We start from the raw sequence: 14,235 nt of genomic DNA on the forward strand, positions 1-14,235 counted from the left end.
CATAAACTTGATCATGCTGTTGTCAAATAACATCTCATTTAATTTTCAATATTTAGCATGCTGTTAATAGCGTTTCTGCTTTGCATAAACTGTCTGTTATGAGAAAGAGGTCACAGTGGAGTGACAACCATCTTCGTACCATTAAGCTGAACAGCACTAACTTTACGCTAGCACATGATAGCACTGGCAGTGAAACCCCCATTCAAACATGAACAGAGTACTTGCTCCTGACTGATAAAGTACCTGAGCACATGCTTAGGCTTATTAAAGTTCTTTTCTTAAGTGCTTTGATGATCAGAAATTACTGAATCAAAGAAAGTGATGATACTGCATTCAAGTTGCAATTCTGAAAAGTAAGCACATTAAAAAATGTGGAATTGCACTTCCTAAAACCACAAAATGGCAACTCAGTTCAGTTCTGATGGATTTCAAACACTGGCATTTGTGAATTTCAAACTCTGCCTATGTCTCCAAATTATGTATTAGGAAAGCAGTTAGGTATGTGATTGCATCTCTTCCACTTCAGGATGGCCTTCAGTAAACGTGTAAATGCATTCTTGCATGGGCATGCTTTCCTTGAGGTGGGGAGTAACAGGTTAAAATGTGTTAAAATTAACAAAAATATGCATTAATTAAAATATTTGAATCAAATTAGAATAATGAGATTAGTTGAAAAAACCCTCCTTTTTTCATTCACTTTAAGTACTAGAGCCACTTAAAATGATACAATACAAATGAATATAATAAAATATAATTAAAACTGTAGCTAAATTGGGATAATAAATGCAAATCAAGGGCAAAAATGTGCCTTATTTGACTGATTTACTGTTAGGATGTTAGGAGTTATCCTGCTTTATTTGAATTAACAAAAATTAAATGAGATATTATTTGAGAACAGCATGATCAAGTTTATGTCATTGAAGCAGTCTTTATTTTCTGATTGATTTTAGCACCTAATTTTGCAACTACTATCTGCCTGAATATCTAACATAAATCTAACGTAATTGGGAAGATTAGAACTCTACAGTTACTGACTGAACCAAATGAAGTTTTTTAACTTTTTCAACGTGCTTCATATTTCACAGGTTTTAACCTTCTTACCATTTTCCACTGCTATAGTCCAATAATAATTTACTAACTACATTTTAAATGTGTGCATAAGCTATTACACTAAACTTTACAACCTTATTGGAAACTTTTTTGCTTTAAACAAGAACCTTTAAATACTACAGCTCTTGGTAAGTATTATATGCATTATTTCTTTTATTACACCCCAAAATGTGAAATGACTGAAGAAATTGATTTTGTTCTCTGAAAGGAAGAACTGGGTTACATTAACAGAAATAACCATGAAACATTTTAATATGCACAAACTGGTAGAAAAAAACTCCTGCAGTAATAAAATAAGCTATTCAGAATTCAAACATAACCTCCCTCCATTAGAAGCACACAGTATAGACAACTTTATCAATTATTAAAACCTTTTGCCATATGCCACCTAACTTTGAAAAAAAAATCAGGTAATTACTTAATCAGATGAATTAAGATTACTGTCTTTCAATTATTAACTGCAATACACTTGCACTGTTGATACTATGTTCCTAGTAAATGTTATCCTGTACAATACTGTGTCAAGAACCACCTCCCTCCTCTGCATGACTGTGGAAAAAAGCTCTTAGTAAATGATTACATTACTTTCCTTTTCTAAAGTAATATAATTAACTGATACTGAAAAAACCCCACTGTATTGAAAAAATAAACCCGGTAGTTCAGAATAATAAATCATAATATAGTTAAATCAAACACTTTCTCAACATTTTGCTTTCCGTGATCAGAATTCAGTATATCTATTTGGGTGCTATTAATCATAAAATTTCAGAAAACAAATAGGAATACTATCCAGTTTGAACTGCCTTCATCCCAGCAACAAAGCAGAAACTGCTTACTTTTCTCCTCCCTTGACATGGTAAAAGAACATGCCACAAGGATCTAATTTTACTGAGGTACAAAGCATCATTAGCATTTTATTCTATGCCTGATAAGATCTACTTATTGTGATACTTTTTGTCACCTTCTTCCTTATATCTGATGAGCCTGAAACTTCTTTTGGCTTGCATCTACCTTGAACTGTTAAGACAAGCCCTGCTTTGCCAGGGAACAAATCTCTCTTAAATGGTTATAACCTGCAATTGCAAAGGCTGTGTTCACCCAAATCATCTCTTCAGTGTCTATGGATCATGCCCAAAAAATTATGGAAGTTAACAATCTGACTCCATAAAAAGTTAGAAAACAGTGAATTAAACACTTTACCTTGACATTGTTCATTAAATTCAGTGGTGTAGTCAGTCTTTAAATATTTGTCCTGAGTGGATTCTTCCTTAAAAATATTCTTTCTAGGTAAAGGTCCTTCTATGTCAGTCTGAGAGCAGGGATTTGAACTTGGAATAATTTCTATTAATTCATTACTAATATGGAACTCTACAGAGGAGATAGGTTTCCTAAAAAGCAGGAAAAAAAAAATCTGATACTAAAGCTGTTGTAAAAGCACTGTCATAACTTCCCTGACTCCCAGTGAACCAGTAGCACTCAGAAAGATACTCTAAAAACTTTGATAATCACTGTATTCACCGAAGATTATTGGAAATTACAGAGTTATTATCACTATTAACTAGTTCCACGGTCAAATTACATGTTTATTTCTTCCCCAAGAAAAAGGCCTTTAAGTTTATCCCCAGCATCAAATCGAACAAAAGGATAATGGCTGGAATAAAAGCATCAAACCTATTGATGTCATAACGTTTATGACTAAAATTTGCTGATGGGTTAAATGTATAGTTGTGTTTCAAAAACCATGCAGAAATTGCAAGTAACTGCAAAAGGGAAAAGACAGGATAAATGAAGAAACAAAACTGCTTCATTTTCCTGTCACTTTTCATACTAATTCTCAGTACTACTATTATTTGTCAGGAAAAGAAACTGTTTGCCAAATAAATAGCAAAATCATTTGACTACAGACAAAAAGAAAAAAAAAGGTAATCACAGTCCTGAGCTAATTATGCATCCAGACAAAATATTTGTAATTGCTAATTTAAATACGGTTATGTTAACGCTATGTTATCCATATAAATTGACTGGAACAAGAAACTGACTCTGACTAATGAGTGCTGACATTTCGGAAGATCCCAAATTCTCTGCTCAGCTATACTGACTTAACTATTCTAATTTCAGACAACTGATTCTCAACCGTGCCTCCTATTGATTTATTCAGTTTTTTAACAATCCTTTGCATTAAACAGTCTTGCTATTGGCTAGCCATCTGGAGGTAAATCTCATAAATGGAATCAATATGAGTGCACCTCTGAATATCAGTATAGACCTCCATGTTTAGGCAGCAATAATGAGGAATCTCTACTACACATCTTAAAAAAAAAAATGAAGTATTTTACAATATTTTTGAGTATAGCTCAAAAGTTAATTTTGAAACTACAAGTAGTATAGTTCACAAGCAATAACTATGCAGCATTGATAATAATTAATGTCCAAACTTTAACATGGCATAAGCTTTTGAAATTCCACAAACCTTAGAACACTGTGCCAAGTTACACGTGGGTCAACTTCACTGAAATCAATGGGTTTCCCTATAGTTTTATAGATAGATCATGCTCAAGTGAGTTGCTGATTTGAGACTACACGGGCCAGCCTTTTCCGGAGTCAAGCCCTTAGTAAGGCCATTCTAGAAAACAGTATATATTCTAAATGACAGACTAAGTATGGAAACATATATTCAATCCATATAGCTATACTTGTACAGAGAACACACTACATTAGATTTAATGCATTTAGCTTCAATTAGGTCTTTATAATATGAAGTAAAACTTTCAGCAGTATGTTTGAAATGTGGGCAGTTGCCATCATCAAAATAAGGACGGCAATTAAGTGCATGTAATAAAGCTAATAAGGGGGTGTAGTCAATTAGGTAATTTGGCAGTTTCTAGGAATTATAGACTCACTTCCTTATCTCCTTTCCTGCCAGGTATCCTCTCACCCCTGCCTAGGCAGTCTGTGTCTTCTCGGTGTTTTTCTCCCACTTGTTTCTTGTCCTCTTTTTGTTTCTCAGTCTCTCCAAGGAGATACTAGGCTCCCTGGCACTTTGAACCAGTTTTTCATAATATATCAGTCCACTTCACTGACCTCTATGATCAGTCATTCACACTTACACTCCTCACTGGCTTACATGAAGAACTTTTAACAAAAAAATCACAAACACAAAAACCTCAAGTTGACAAGCTTATGTCAAAATATCACCTCTCCTAACCTAGTTACCTAGATTTTTAGACACACAGAAAAGCATAAAAAAATCTACACAAAGTCCATATTTAGTAGTAAAAACTTGTGCCTACTGTTAAAACAGACCAAAGTAATCTTCTGAGCAGAGTCTTAAAACACAATGTATTAAATTTATGATAAACAATCTAAAGATACTGAACTCAATTATAACCATATTACATATCAGCACATTTGAGACACACTTTAATAATTATCATGGCAAGCCATAAGTAAGACTAGAATCTTTTAACTAGACAGTTATACTTTTTTTCTACTACTCCAGGACTACAGGTTTCCAGTGAGCCATACCGAGCAGCGAACACTGTACTCCAGAACAAATGCCTACCATTGGTTTAAATGACAACAGCAGAACCTTTTAGTGTTTGTTCCTAACCAGTTTTGAAAAGATTATAACATCTTGCTTATTTCCTGTAATCTTTTGACTATTAGAAATAAATTAGTGTAATCTATAAATTTACTTGTCATGCTATTCACCCCCTGTTCTTTACTAACACTAAATCTACTGAGAAATATTTACTGTAGGTCAAGTTTTAAATATCCAAAAAGAACAACCTACCATAATTACTGCTCATTCCTATCTCTTTGTTGTGTGTGTGTCTTGCTTTGCAAATACATGGCAGTCTATTACACTCCCCACCAGTAACACTGATAATGATTTGTGATGAAGATGTGTATTAATACTGCTTAGTCCTACTCCCAGGGAAACCACTATCCTAAAATATCCAAGTTACTTAGATTCTCTTTAGTTACCTTAAACAGAATGCAGAGCACTTGAAGAATCTGAAGCACAAATACATCCTTTCCTCCTAAGTTTAACTCCTTGCTCCTTATTTCCTCATCTCACTCCAATTAATTTTTCACTGGTACACAAAGCTCACTTCATTTTAAAACACATTAAGTGAAATAATTCCATATTTTTCTGTAACTGGAGTCTAATAGCTGCACTGATTTCCTCAGATTTATCTAGCTGTTATGACTAACTTAAGTGCTACAACAACAGGTAAAAGTAAATGCTATTTGGTCTAATAAACTTTTTCATTCTTGGCATTTAATATCCCTTGAGATTTCATCTAACTGACTCTTGAATTGCTCACTGTTTAAACCACACTGTGTCTTTAAACCAACTTCTTCAGTAATTTATTTTTCTGTTACTGTTATTAGTCTAGACAACATCTTGGGTGATATTTTCACATGGGTTTTGCAGCATCCTCACAACATTTATCACTGAAGGTGCAAAAATGATTCTATTACATATAATAGCCTCATTTTTTTCTGAAGATGCAGAATGTAATTTCAATTGTTCTTCAGTGCAGCTTTCATCATTAATCTAAACCAATAGTTCAAGCTCATTATAAGGCAGAATCATTTCAGATGCAATTCATTTTGTAATTATCGTTTTGCCATAAAATCTTAAATCATTAAAAATGCAGTGGTGTACTGGTTACATTGATAGATGCTGGACTGATTTAAAACCTGAAAATATAATCAAGTGCTTCCAGCTCACAGGATCATAGAATCACAAAACAGTTGAGGTTGGAAGACACCTCTGGAGGTTATCTAGTCCAACCCCAGTTAAGTTATTCAAATGCAAGTCTCCAAAATAACATTTCCAGGCTGGTTTTGGCAACCTAAATAAGTAAGTACATTTTTCAAACTTTGGTTTTAGTATTTGTATAGCACAATACAATTTCTGCATCTGTGCGAAATTCTTCTTTTATTTTTTTAAAAAATTTTCCATTTTTTATGTTCAGCAGTTAAAATCAGCGCAACTTAATGGGCATTTTTTACAACCCATATGTTAGGGGAGAGTTAGGGCTTCAGGTCCAAACTTTTAAAAGTACTCAGACTCAACATCTGTTAGTTATCTGAACCCCAGAGACACATGGAATGCCAAGAGGAGAATGGCTGTTAGGGCACAGAGCGCATTTCCCATCAACCCAAGAGAAAAGTGCAAGCACCACAAGGAAAACCACTCAATTCTTCTACAAAGCCTTAGAAAATATCTGTCTCACCATTGTGTTCAGAAGGTAAAAAATAGTACCATGGATCCAAAGGACCAAAACATGAGAACATTTTCCAGTTATTTGTTGCTTTTATTTTCTTTTTCAAAAAAGCAAAGGCTAAGTTATATTAAAAATTCCTGTCAAAAAGATGTTGAAAAATACTTTGACCCTGTTTAAAAACTGACACTGTGTTATATCCTACTGCGTCTGGTACTGTGTTATGTGTACTATGTTTGGTAAAGCTGTGATCATAAACAATTTATTTTTTTTCAAATCTTCTGGTTGACAGTAATGAAAATTGTTCAATGCTATTATCTTCACTATTGAGCATATGGCTGTAGGCCATTTAACAAAACCCAAGTTGAATACAAATACACTATCTTGGATATTCCTAATAGCATTGTGAGAAAAACAGAAAATGAAGTCATTAATATTCACAAGATTCCCATAAAAATAATATAATCTACATTCTCTAGAATAAATCCATGATACTCATGCTGGGTGCCAATCTAAGACATCGAACTCCTAGTCTTTCAAAGTATTTGGCATTTTTCCATGTTAAATCATTAGTACTCTCCCATCAACTTCAGTTATGAGCACTCATCTTCTTCAGGTCAGCCAGAAAACAAGAGGAGCACAGTCAGTGGCTAACTGCAGAGTTTTTGGTTCAAATGATGTCCAAAATCACACAGGAGTTTTGACAAAGCCAAAACCAGACTCATTTCCCCAGGCAGCATTTGACTTCCTTAACCAAGCTCCAGGAATTACATAACATTAGAAAAACACAACCTCTGCAGAGTCTATTATGATTATTAACTAATGATTGAAGAATTACACAGAAGAGCACCAGGAGGGTTAACAGTCCTTTTAAATTAAGGGCAAAGACTTTTTTTCTCCAGAAAACTTCCCATTATGTGCTTTTTATTCTAGCTTTCTTCTCCCACAGTAAGAATGTTTTTGAAGAACTATGCACTTCCTTTTCATGCAGTACCACTTCTACAGGAAAAGGACCTCCCCCTTGCTGAAACAGAGGGCGAATTTCACAGACAGCCACATCACTCTCTGCACAGCCTTGATCATTTCTGTACCATGAACGAGCAGAGGGTTTTGCTGAAAAGATAGCATGTAGCAATGCTATTAAAGACTGCATCATAGTGAAATCACAGAAGAGTGCCACTGTAAGGTACTGGCAACCCTGGTGCTAGCATTTTCTATACAGGATTACTTAATTCTCCATTCACAACTATTCTTTGCAACCTTTTCTTTATGCAGATTTGAAACTAACATAGATTTTAGACTGGCCTGTAAAAGCACAAATGTAATTTATCCACTTCTTTCATACTGATGATTGAGAGCAGAAATGCACACAATTTACTGGTTTGCAGAACCATAATTTTCATGTCTTATGTATGCTGTAAAGGCTGTGTTGCAAACCTGTTTTTAAAATGAACTCTATTTCAGAGTTCATTTGACACAGTTTGACTTTATATATATAATTTTAAAATAAATACATCTGTCTTCATATGCATTAATACAAGTTTGACTTATAGCTGCCTTTTACACCTTCTCAAAGATTTATAAATACTCTTCTTTGAATAGCTTCATCTACAGTTATGAGAGATAACTGTCTTGGGGATGGGGGGTGGGAAATGTCCTCATGGTTTACTTTCATGTTCATGCACAGATTTCAGAGAATTTCTCCAATGTCACAAATAGATTACACAACCATTACAAAAATGAGATAAAGAAGCAGAGGACTCCATAAAAAGCCATCTTTAAGCTATGTGCTACAGTTTATAGCTCCAGCACACTGTCCACTTGCAACTGTCAGAAAACGTTTCCATATTCTGTTACCATCATTAGCTTCTGATTCACAAAGTACCTGAATGATATCAAAGGAATCATATATGTTTTTAATTTAAGATTACTGACTTTTCCAGGAAATCCTCCACAGATAGACTTTTCTTCCATTGATCCAATACCGAAATAGCGATCATGTTCTGTGTTGAAGTAACTTAGACAAAAAGAGAGAAAAAGAATCACACAGAAAATATTAATTTTTATTTGTTTGTGTTGGTCTAACCATTGCAGAGGCTAATCAAACTTTACACAAGATGTACAGAAGAAACAATACTTTCAGTTTCCATTAGCAAAAGTAAATGCAAATACACCAGAAAGATGCGAATACTTTTATATATATGTTTACCTCTATGTTTGGCACCCCCTAGTTTTTTCCACATCTCAAAACCTCACCATCATCTTTCAAACCCCTCCCAACTAATCAGATTTAAATTTTATTTACTCTGATCATTGCTTTTCTTTCATAACCACATGTCCAGACAGAAAGTTTTCCAGAGATTTCTACAAACTAATCAAGTATCACCCTCATTTATGGTGCCATACACAAGTATCCATTACTCATTTGTTTCTACTTAGGCAATGAACATGTTCTACCTTCAAGAGCTATATGAACTGACATACTGCTACTTCTGGAAAGAATTTTTTTTACCAGACTTACCATATTATGGACGAACACAAGCTTTTCCTTTAATCCACAGTAAATCTAAACTAAAACTTAAGGACTATATAACCTACTTCTAGTCCATGGCTTCCTGTACTTATCATCAGCAAAGAGTCCAGTGAGATGATACTTTTCATCTTGATGTAAACAGGGAGGAAAGCAAAGTGATAATCTCCAGATGGAAAACTTCTGCCTTGCCATGCTCTGCACAAAAAAGCATGGGATAAAATTATGAAAGACACAGTTCAGTTCTTTTTCTTTTTATGCACTACCTTGTCAAACAGTCCCACTGTTTTCAAGTGTTTCCTACTAGAACATATTTTATATTTAAGCTTTATTTTTTTGGTAAAACCGACACAGTCCAAACCAAGATAAGATATTAATATTTACCTGACTTGATATTTAACTTTTAATCTACACTTCTGCGTATGCAAACTGTACATATGCCGAGCTACACTTAACATAAACTTTGTGCAATTACAAGTGCTTAACACTTGCATTGGTCTCCTGAACTGACAAGTGTGTAAGCTGACCAGAAGCAATTTAAAATCACTCCTACTATTGCTGTTTTAAGCAGTCATAATATTCTAAAGCCTCTCAGCTTTCATGTGTCATTATGAGCTAAAGAAAGCCCTTTATAAATCCTTTTATCTTCAGTAAAAACAACAGGGGAGCATGGCAGTAATCAACAGAATTCTAGAATTAAATCATCAACGTGGCAACTTCAGTAACATTTCACTGAAGACCATCTTCAATAAACTATCTAACAGTTCTTTTGTCACAAAAGCCCACGTGCAGTACTGTATAAATAGCACAGAATACATTGCGAATCTAGGAAGCAGAGACACATGATTCTTACACAGAGTTTGAAATTAACAAGTTTATAGGTTAGAAAGAAGTTGTCCTCAAAAATTGTGGGGTGCAAAAGGCATACTGAAAAAGGCAACTAGCTATAGAAATGGGGGAGAACATAATGAATGAGACTAGAAACTTCTCTCCAGTTCTAAGTCCACTGCCTGACTTCAGCTCTGTTACTTCAGGTTCTAGAAATGCCGACCCATTTCAGCATACGTTGTCAAGTCAGTTATAGCTGGTACCGTTAGACACTGCAGGTGACAAAGTAGAAATCGTTCACTGACTTGGATTGCTACCAGAACAACAGTGCTGTTGGTGCACTTTTCAAACCTTCCTGTATAGGTATAGAGAAAAAAAAAAAAAAAAAAAAAAAGAAACAAACAAAAAAAGAAGACATGGGAAGCAATGTTGAACAAATCCTGTCGCTTCTGTGAAAGGTCACCATTACCAATCCTTTTTCCATTTCAGTGTAATCCTTTGTGGGATAGTTACAATTCTGTAAATGACAGTTAATTTTAACAAAACAGGCAAAACCTACTGCCATCATAGCATCTTTTCTTTAGAAGGCTCTTGTAAAAAATTGATGAACACCAACACATTCCTTCTTGCCTAAGTCAAAGCATGATATTTCCTGAATTATCTTCTCCTTTACAAATTCTGAATAAAGAAGGCAGAAGCAGACAACTACAGGCAACTAGACCTCGGTCTTCTACACGTTACCAGCCATGCATCAGTTTAAGTAATCTGTGTTGAAGTTACTGCTAAAACAACTGCATTCATCATAAAATAAAGTACAGCTAGTGCAGTTCCTGGTAGAGATCACAGGAAGAGAAAGAGCTGATGATAACCTTTCCCTTCATTACAACAAAGTGTAAAGACTGTGACATAACAGCTCTCAAAGTACTCTTAGGTTACAAAAGAATGACCTGCTGGAGTTCAAGTAGAAACCAGTGAACAAGTAAAGATAAGCAACAATATGACAGAGACCAGAAAGAAATTTTAAACACCAGGGTGTAGTTTTACTGAAGCTACCTGTAGCTTAATAGCTAAAATTGTTTACAATCACTGATGCTTGTAAAGTGGAACAAATACATCCTAGGGCTTTCATCACAGATAATTGCCTTAAAACAGGAAAACTGTGCATTTTACAGAACATTTTAAAAGAATTTGTTCTAAGTGCACAAGTTAAGCTGAAATAGTTCACTTTACAAAGTCTGCTAATACACAACCTTTCTTGCCTTTCTCAAGTATATAAAAGTGTTTTTCAAGTCCATTATTAATGGCTATGGCATTTAATCAATGCATATTTACCCATTTCTCAAGGAAAGGTAAAGTTCTCTGCAAATTTCTCTTCTAACTGAAAGATACAATGTGCATTTTTATAGTTCCATATACCTTGTATATATTGTCAGTTTATAACATGATAGAAAGTTAAACTTCTAAGATGACTTTATAATTACACCAACAACACTCAGTAGCATGAGGAACCCAACTCTTGTGTCTTTAATGACTGAAAAGTCTCCTTTCTTCAAAGATATATTTATACTCGGCAGCTGGATAACTGTATCTGGGGTTGATAAAAATGTGTAACAAGTACATTAAGAGCAGGATTCCCCATCCATTTGAGCCAGATGTGTGCAGGAATCAGAGTCTGATATGCTCATTGAATTCCAGCATTTCCTAAGAACTGGAAGCATTAGACAAGTGCACTTAATATATCAGATGCCTGAAAAGATGATTTAATTACCATGTACTTTCTAGTAAGAGGGTAGAAGGCACAAGAGTGGAACAAGAAGCTGCAGTTTTAGCACAGCAAGTCCCTTGCACACTCAGGTCTGTAATACCTTTAAATTGTGTGATCACATCCATTAACCCCTTCTGGTAGTATTACAGAAAAACATTCACACCATTCCAGAGTAGTCATTCACCAGGTCAGTAAACACTTCCGGTTTATCACTTTTCATTTGTCCTGATGTCAGGACCACCCTACTCCTCAAAATTCAGGCAAGAAGAGCCATGAGTGTAATTCTTCTCTTTTGCACGATAGTCCACAACAGGTTTTGCTAACACACCTATTTTCTATTCACAGATAACACAGAAACATCTGAAGATCAAACTGAATGGAACTACTGTAAGAAGGTTTTTGCACAGTATTGAATGACAGATTGCATGCTGTTGGAGTTACAACAGAAAAAGAAGTTCTGGCTGCTACAATCTAAGAAAACACCAGGCACATACACGGGTACTACATGGAACAATTCTTGAACTTCAAGGGATGTAGGCAATGTGTTTCATAACGTGTATCTCAGGTTACCCGCAAGTACTATTGCTGGACCACTTCCCAGGCTGCACTTCTCCAGCTATGTGCCAGGAGCACTTGTGTGTGTACTTGCACTCTCCCTGAACTCTTTGAAGGCATCTTGAAGAAACACGTCTGTCAACTCATTCTTCTGTGCACATACTAGAAATGCCCCCTCTTGGCAAAGCACCACTCTGCCGGAGAATTTTTTTATCTGGCTCACAGCTTTTCTTTGAAAATGTAAATAAATACAAACTCAGTTAAGTAATACAGTGTGCTTCAGTGATAAGCAGTTGGTAACATCACATAGATGTAGACAGGAAGGAAAACAAGACTTCATTAGGTTTCTATGTCTTAACTGATCAACATCTTATAAAGCCAAAATACTCATTGTAAGTGTGAAAAAACACTTGCTCCCCATGAATTTAATCTAAAATATTATAAAAACGCTTCTTACCCCCAGTAGGGAATACAGGATTGTGTATCATTATCCTAATACATATTAAAGTAGCTAGAAAATTGGATTTGTTCTCCAAAAAGGTAATTAATTGAATTTTATGCATTAGGAGGCACAGTGCACTCTCCAAAGAAAGCTCTAAGCAGGAAACTGGCTATAAAACATAATTGTAAGTGCAACAGACACTAAAAAAATTTGATGCTGTTCAGTTCTGGCAAAATTGTACTTTAAATTTTTATTAAAAAAACCTTCAACCACTTCACTATGTTATCCCAGCAAGTGCAGTACAACAAGCTCACTGAAACAGAATTCCTAAGAAAATGGTTTTCTGTATCTTTTTTTAATGTGCACTCAATCTTTTCTTCAGTTACTGCCATATTTCTTTCAGAATATTAAGAGAAATAATAAAACTGTACCTCATATAAATAGTCTGTTGAGTGATACTTTAAAGCTGCAAACATCTTGCTTTGTGATGTTTTCAACACTTCATTTGTCTAAAAGATACACAGAATATGGACTAGTTAAAATCTTCCAGTATCATGAAAAATGTTGAAATTAAGGTTCAACAAGAATAGCTTCCTAATTTCTGCTAGCACATGCACCTTGGACTGAATTTCCTATGAAGAAGGCTACACAAAGCATTCAGTATTCTTCCTTCAGAATGACTAACTACAGACCATGGACACTTGATTTTTATCCAAGGGAACTGGGCTTTGGGGTTTTTTTTAGCTCTGCCTCTTGCTGTTTGTTTCTCAGAAAACTTTTCAAATCATTAAGTGACTGTAAGCAATACAAATTACCTCCCCTGAGCAATAATTTTGAGAAATGAACTGATTCAATTAATTTTTATGGATTCTAAATTAGCTTTTAAAGATAGTAGTTCAGCTACCTAAGCTATTAACTTTTCACTGCCTCATGTATTTATGAGGGCATTTTTTTTCTCTCCTTCGGTTTTACAAAGGAAAATGTGATTTTATAGGCTAGTTGGGATCAAGAGGTCCTGCTGGAACACCATGTCTCTAAATTAGTTGATCCTAATTTAGAGCATCACTCAAGGAGCGAGATGAAAACTATACAAGGACAGAGATATAGTGTGAGTGCAGAACAGGATATATTGTTGCTCAGGTATGCATAAGGTAAGAGAATACTTGTTCTTAATTAAAATTAGGTAGGAGAGTCAAGGGTAAAGTAAGAAAATTCTATCCAAAGAGTGCATGACGTAAATGAAACTTAACCAATGTAATTGTAGGGCCATAAGGGAAACTTGTGACAGGCTGTCTTCGTATGCATACCAGTACGTGTCAGTAACGTGGTGTTGGGTTAAAATTGCCTAGGTAACAGTGCTGGAAATACCAGATTTTGGTATGGATGTTAATAGAATTGGGACCAAATAGGGGAAAGTAATTAGGGGCTGGTTGCTCACCTGAGAGGAGTCTGGGCAGAGACAAGGAAGTGCAGGGGAGCTAAAAAGGTAGGTTCAGGAAAAAAAAAAAAAGAAAAGAAAAAAAAGGGGGAAGGAAAGGAGAGGAAAGGGGAAAGGGGGGGAAAGGGGGGGAAAGGGGGGGAAAGGGGGGGAAAGGGGGGGAAAGGGGGGGAAAGGGGGGGAAAGGGGGGGAAAGGGGGGGAAAGGGGGAGGGAGAGGAGAGAAAAAGGGAATAAGGTGTAAAATCAGATGGAAAACAAAGTAGAGGGGAACCTTCTGATGGGAGGAGTGTGGATGGTTAGAGACAGTGGTGAACCCGAGCGGTGGACC

At 35.4% G+C, this 14,235-nt stretch overlaps 1 protein-coding gene across 1 annotated transcript in view; it reads right to left on the bottom strand.

The window, feature by feature from the left end:
• SHOC1 (shortage in chiasmata 1) overlaps positions 1–12,959 on the bottom strand; it is a 61,599-nt gene extending 48,640 nt beyond the window's left edge. The window contains exons 1-4 of the mRNA XM_074856900.1: positions 12,899–12,959; positions 8,946–9,075; positions 8,283–8,364; positions 2,311–2,498 (exon numbers count right to left, since the gene is read on the bottom strand). Of these exons, the coding sequence (XP_074713001.1) occupies positions 2,311–2,498; positions 8,283–8,364; positions 8,946–9,075; positions 12,899–12,943 (445 nt within the window). The 5' untranslated portion in view covers positions 12,944–12,959. The remainder of the gene's footprint in view (positions 1–2,310; positions 2,499–8,282; positions 8,365–8,945; positions 9,076–12,898) is intronic.
• Positions 12,960–14,235: the final 1,276 nt, after the last annotated feature.

This window comes from Strix uralensis, chromosome Z (assembly GCF_047716275.1).
Source record: "Strix uralensis isolate ZFMK-TIS-50842 chromosome Z, bStrUra1, whole genome shotgun sequence".
In the NCBI taxonomy this organism is placed as follows: Eukaryota; Metazoa; Chordata; class Aves; order Strigiformes; family Strigidae; genus Strix; species Strix uralensis.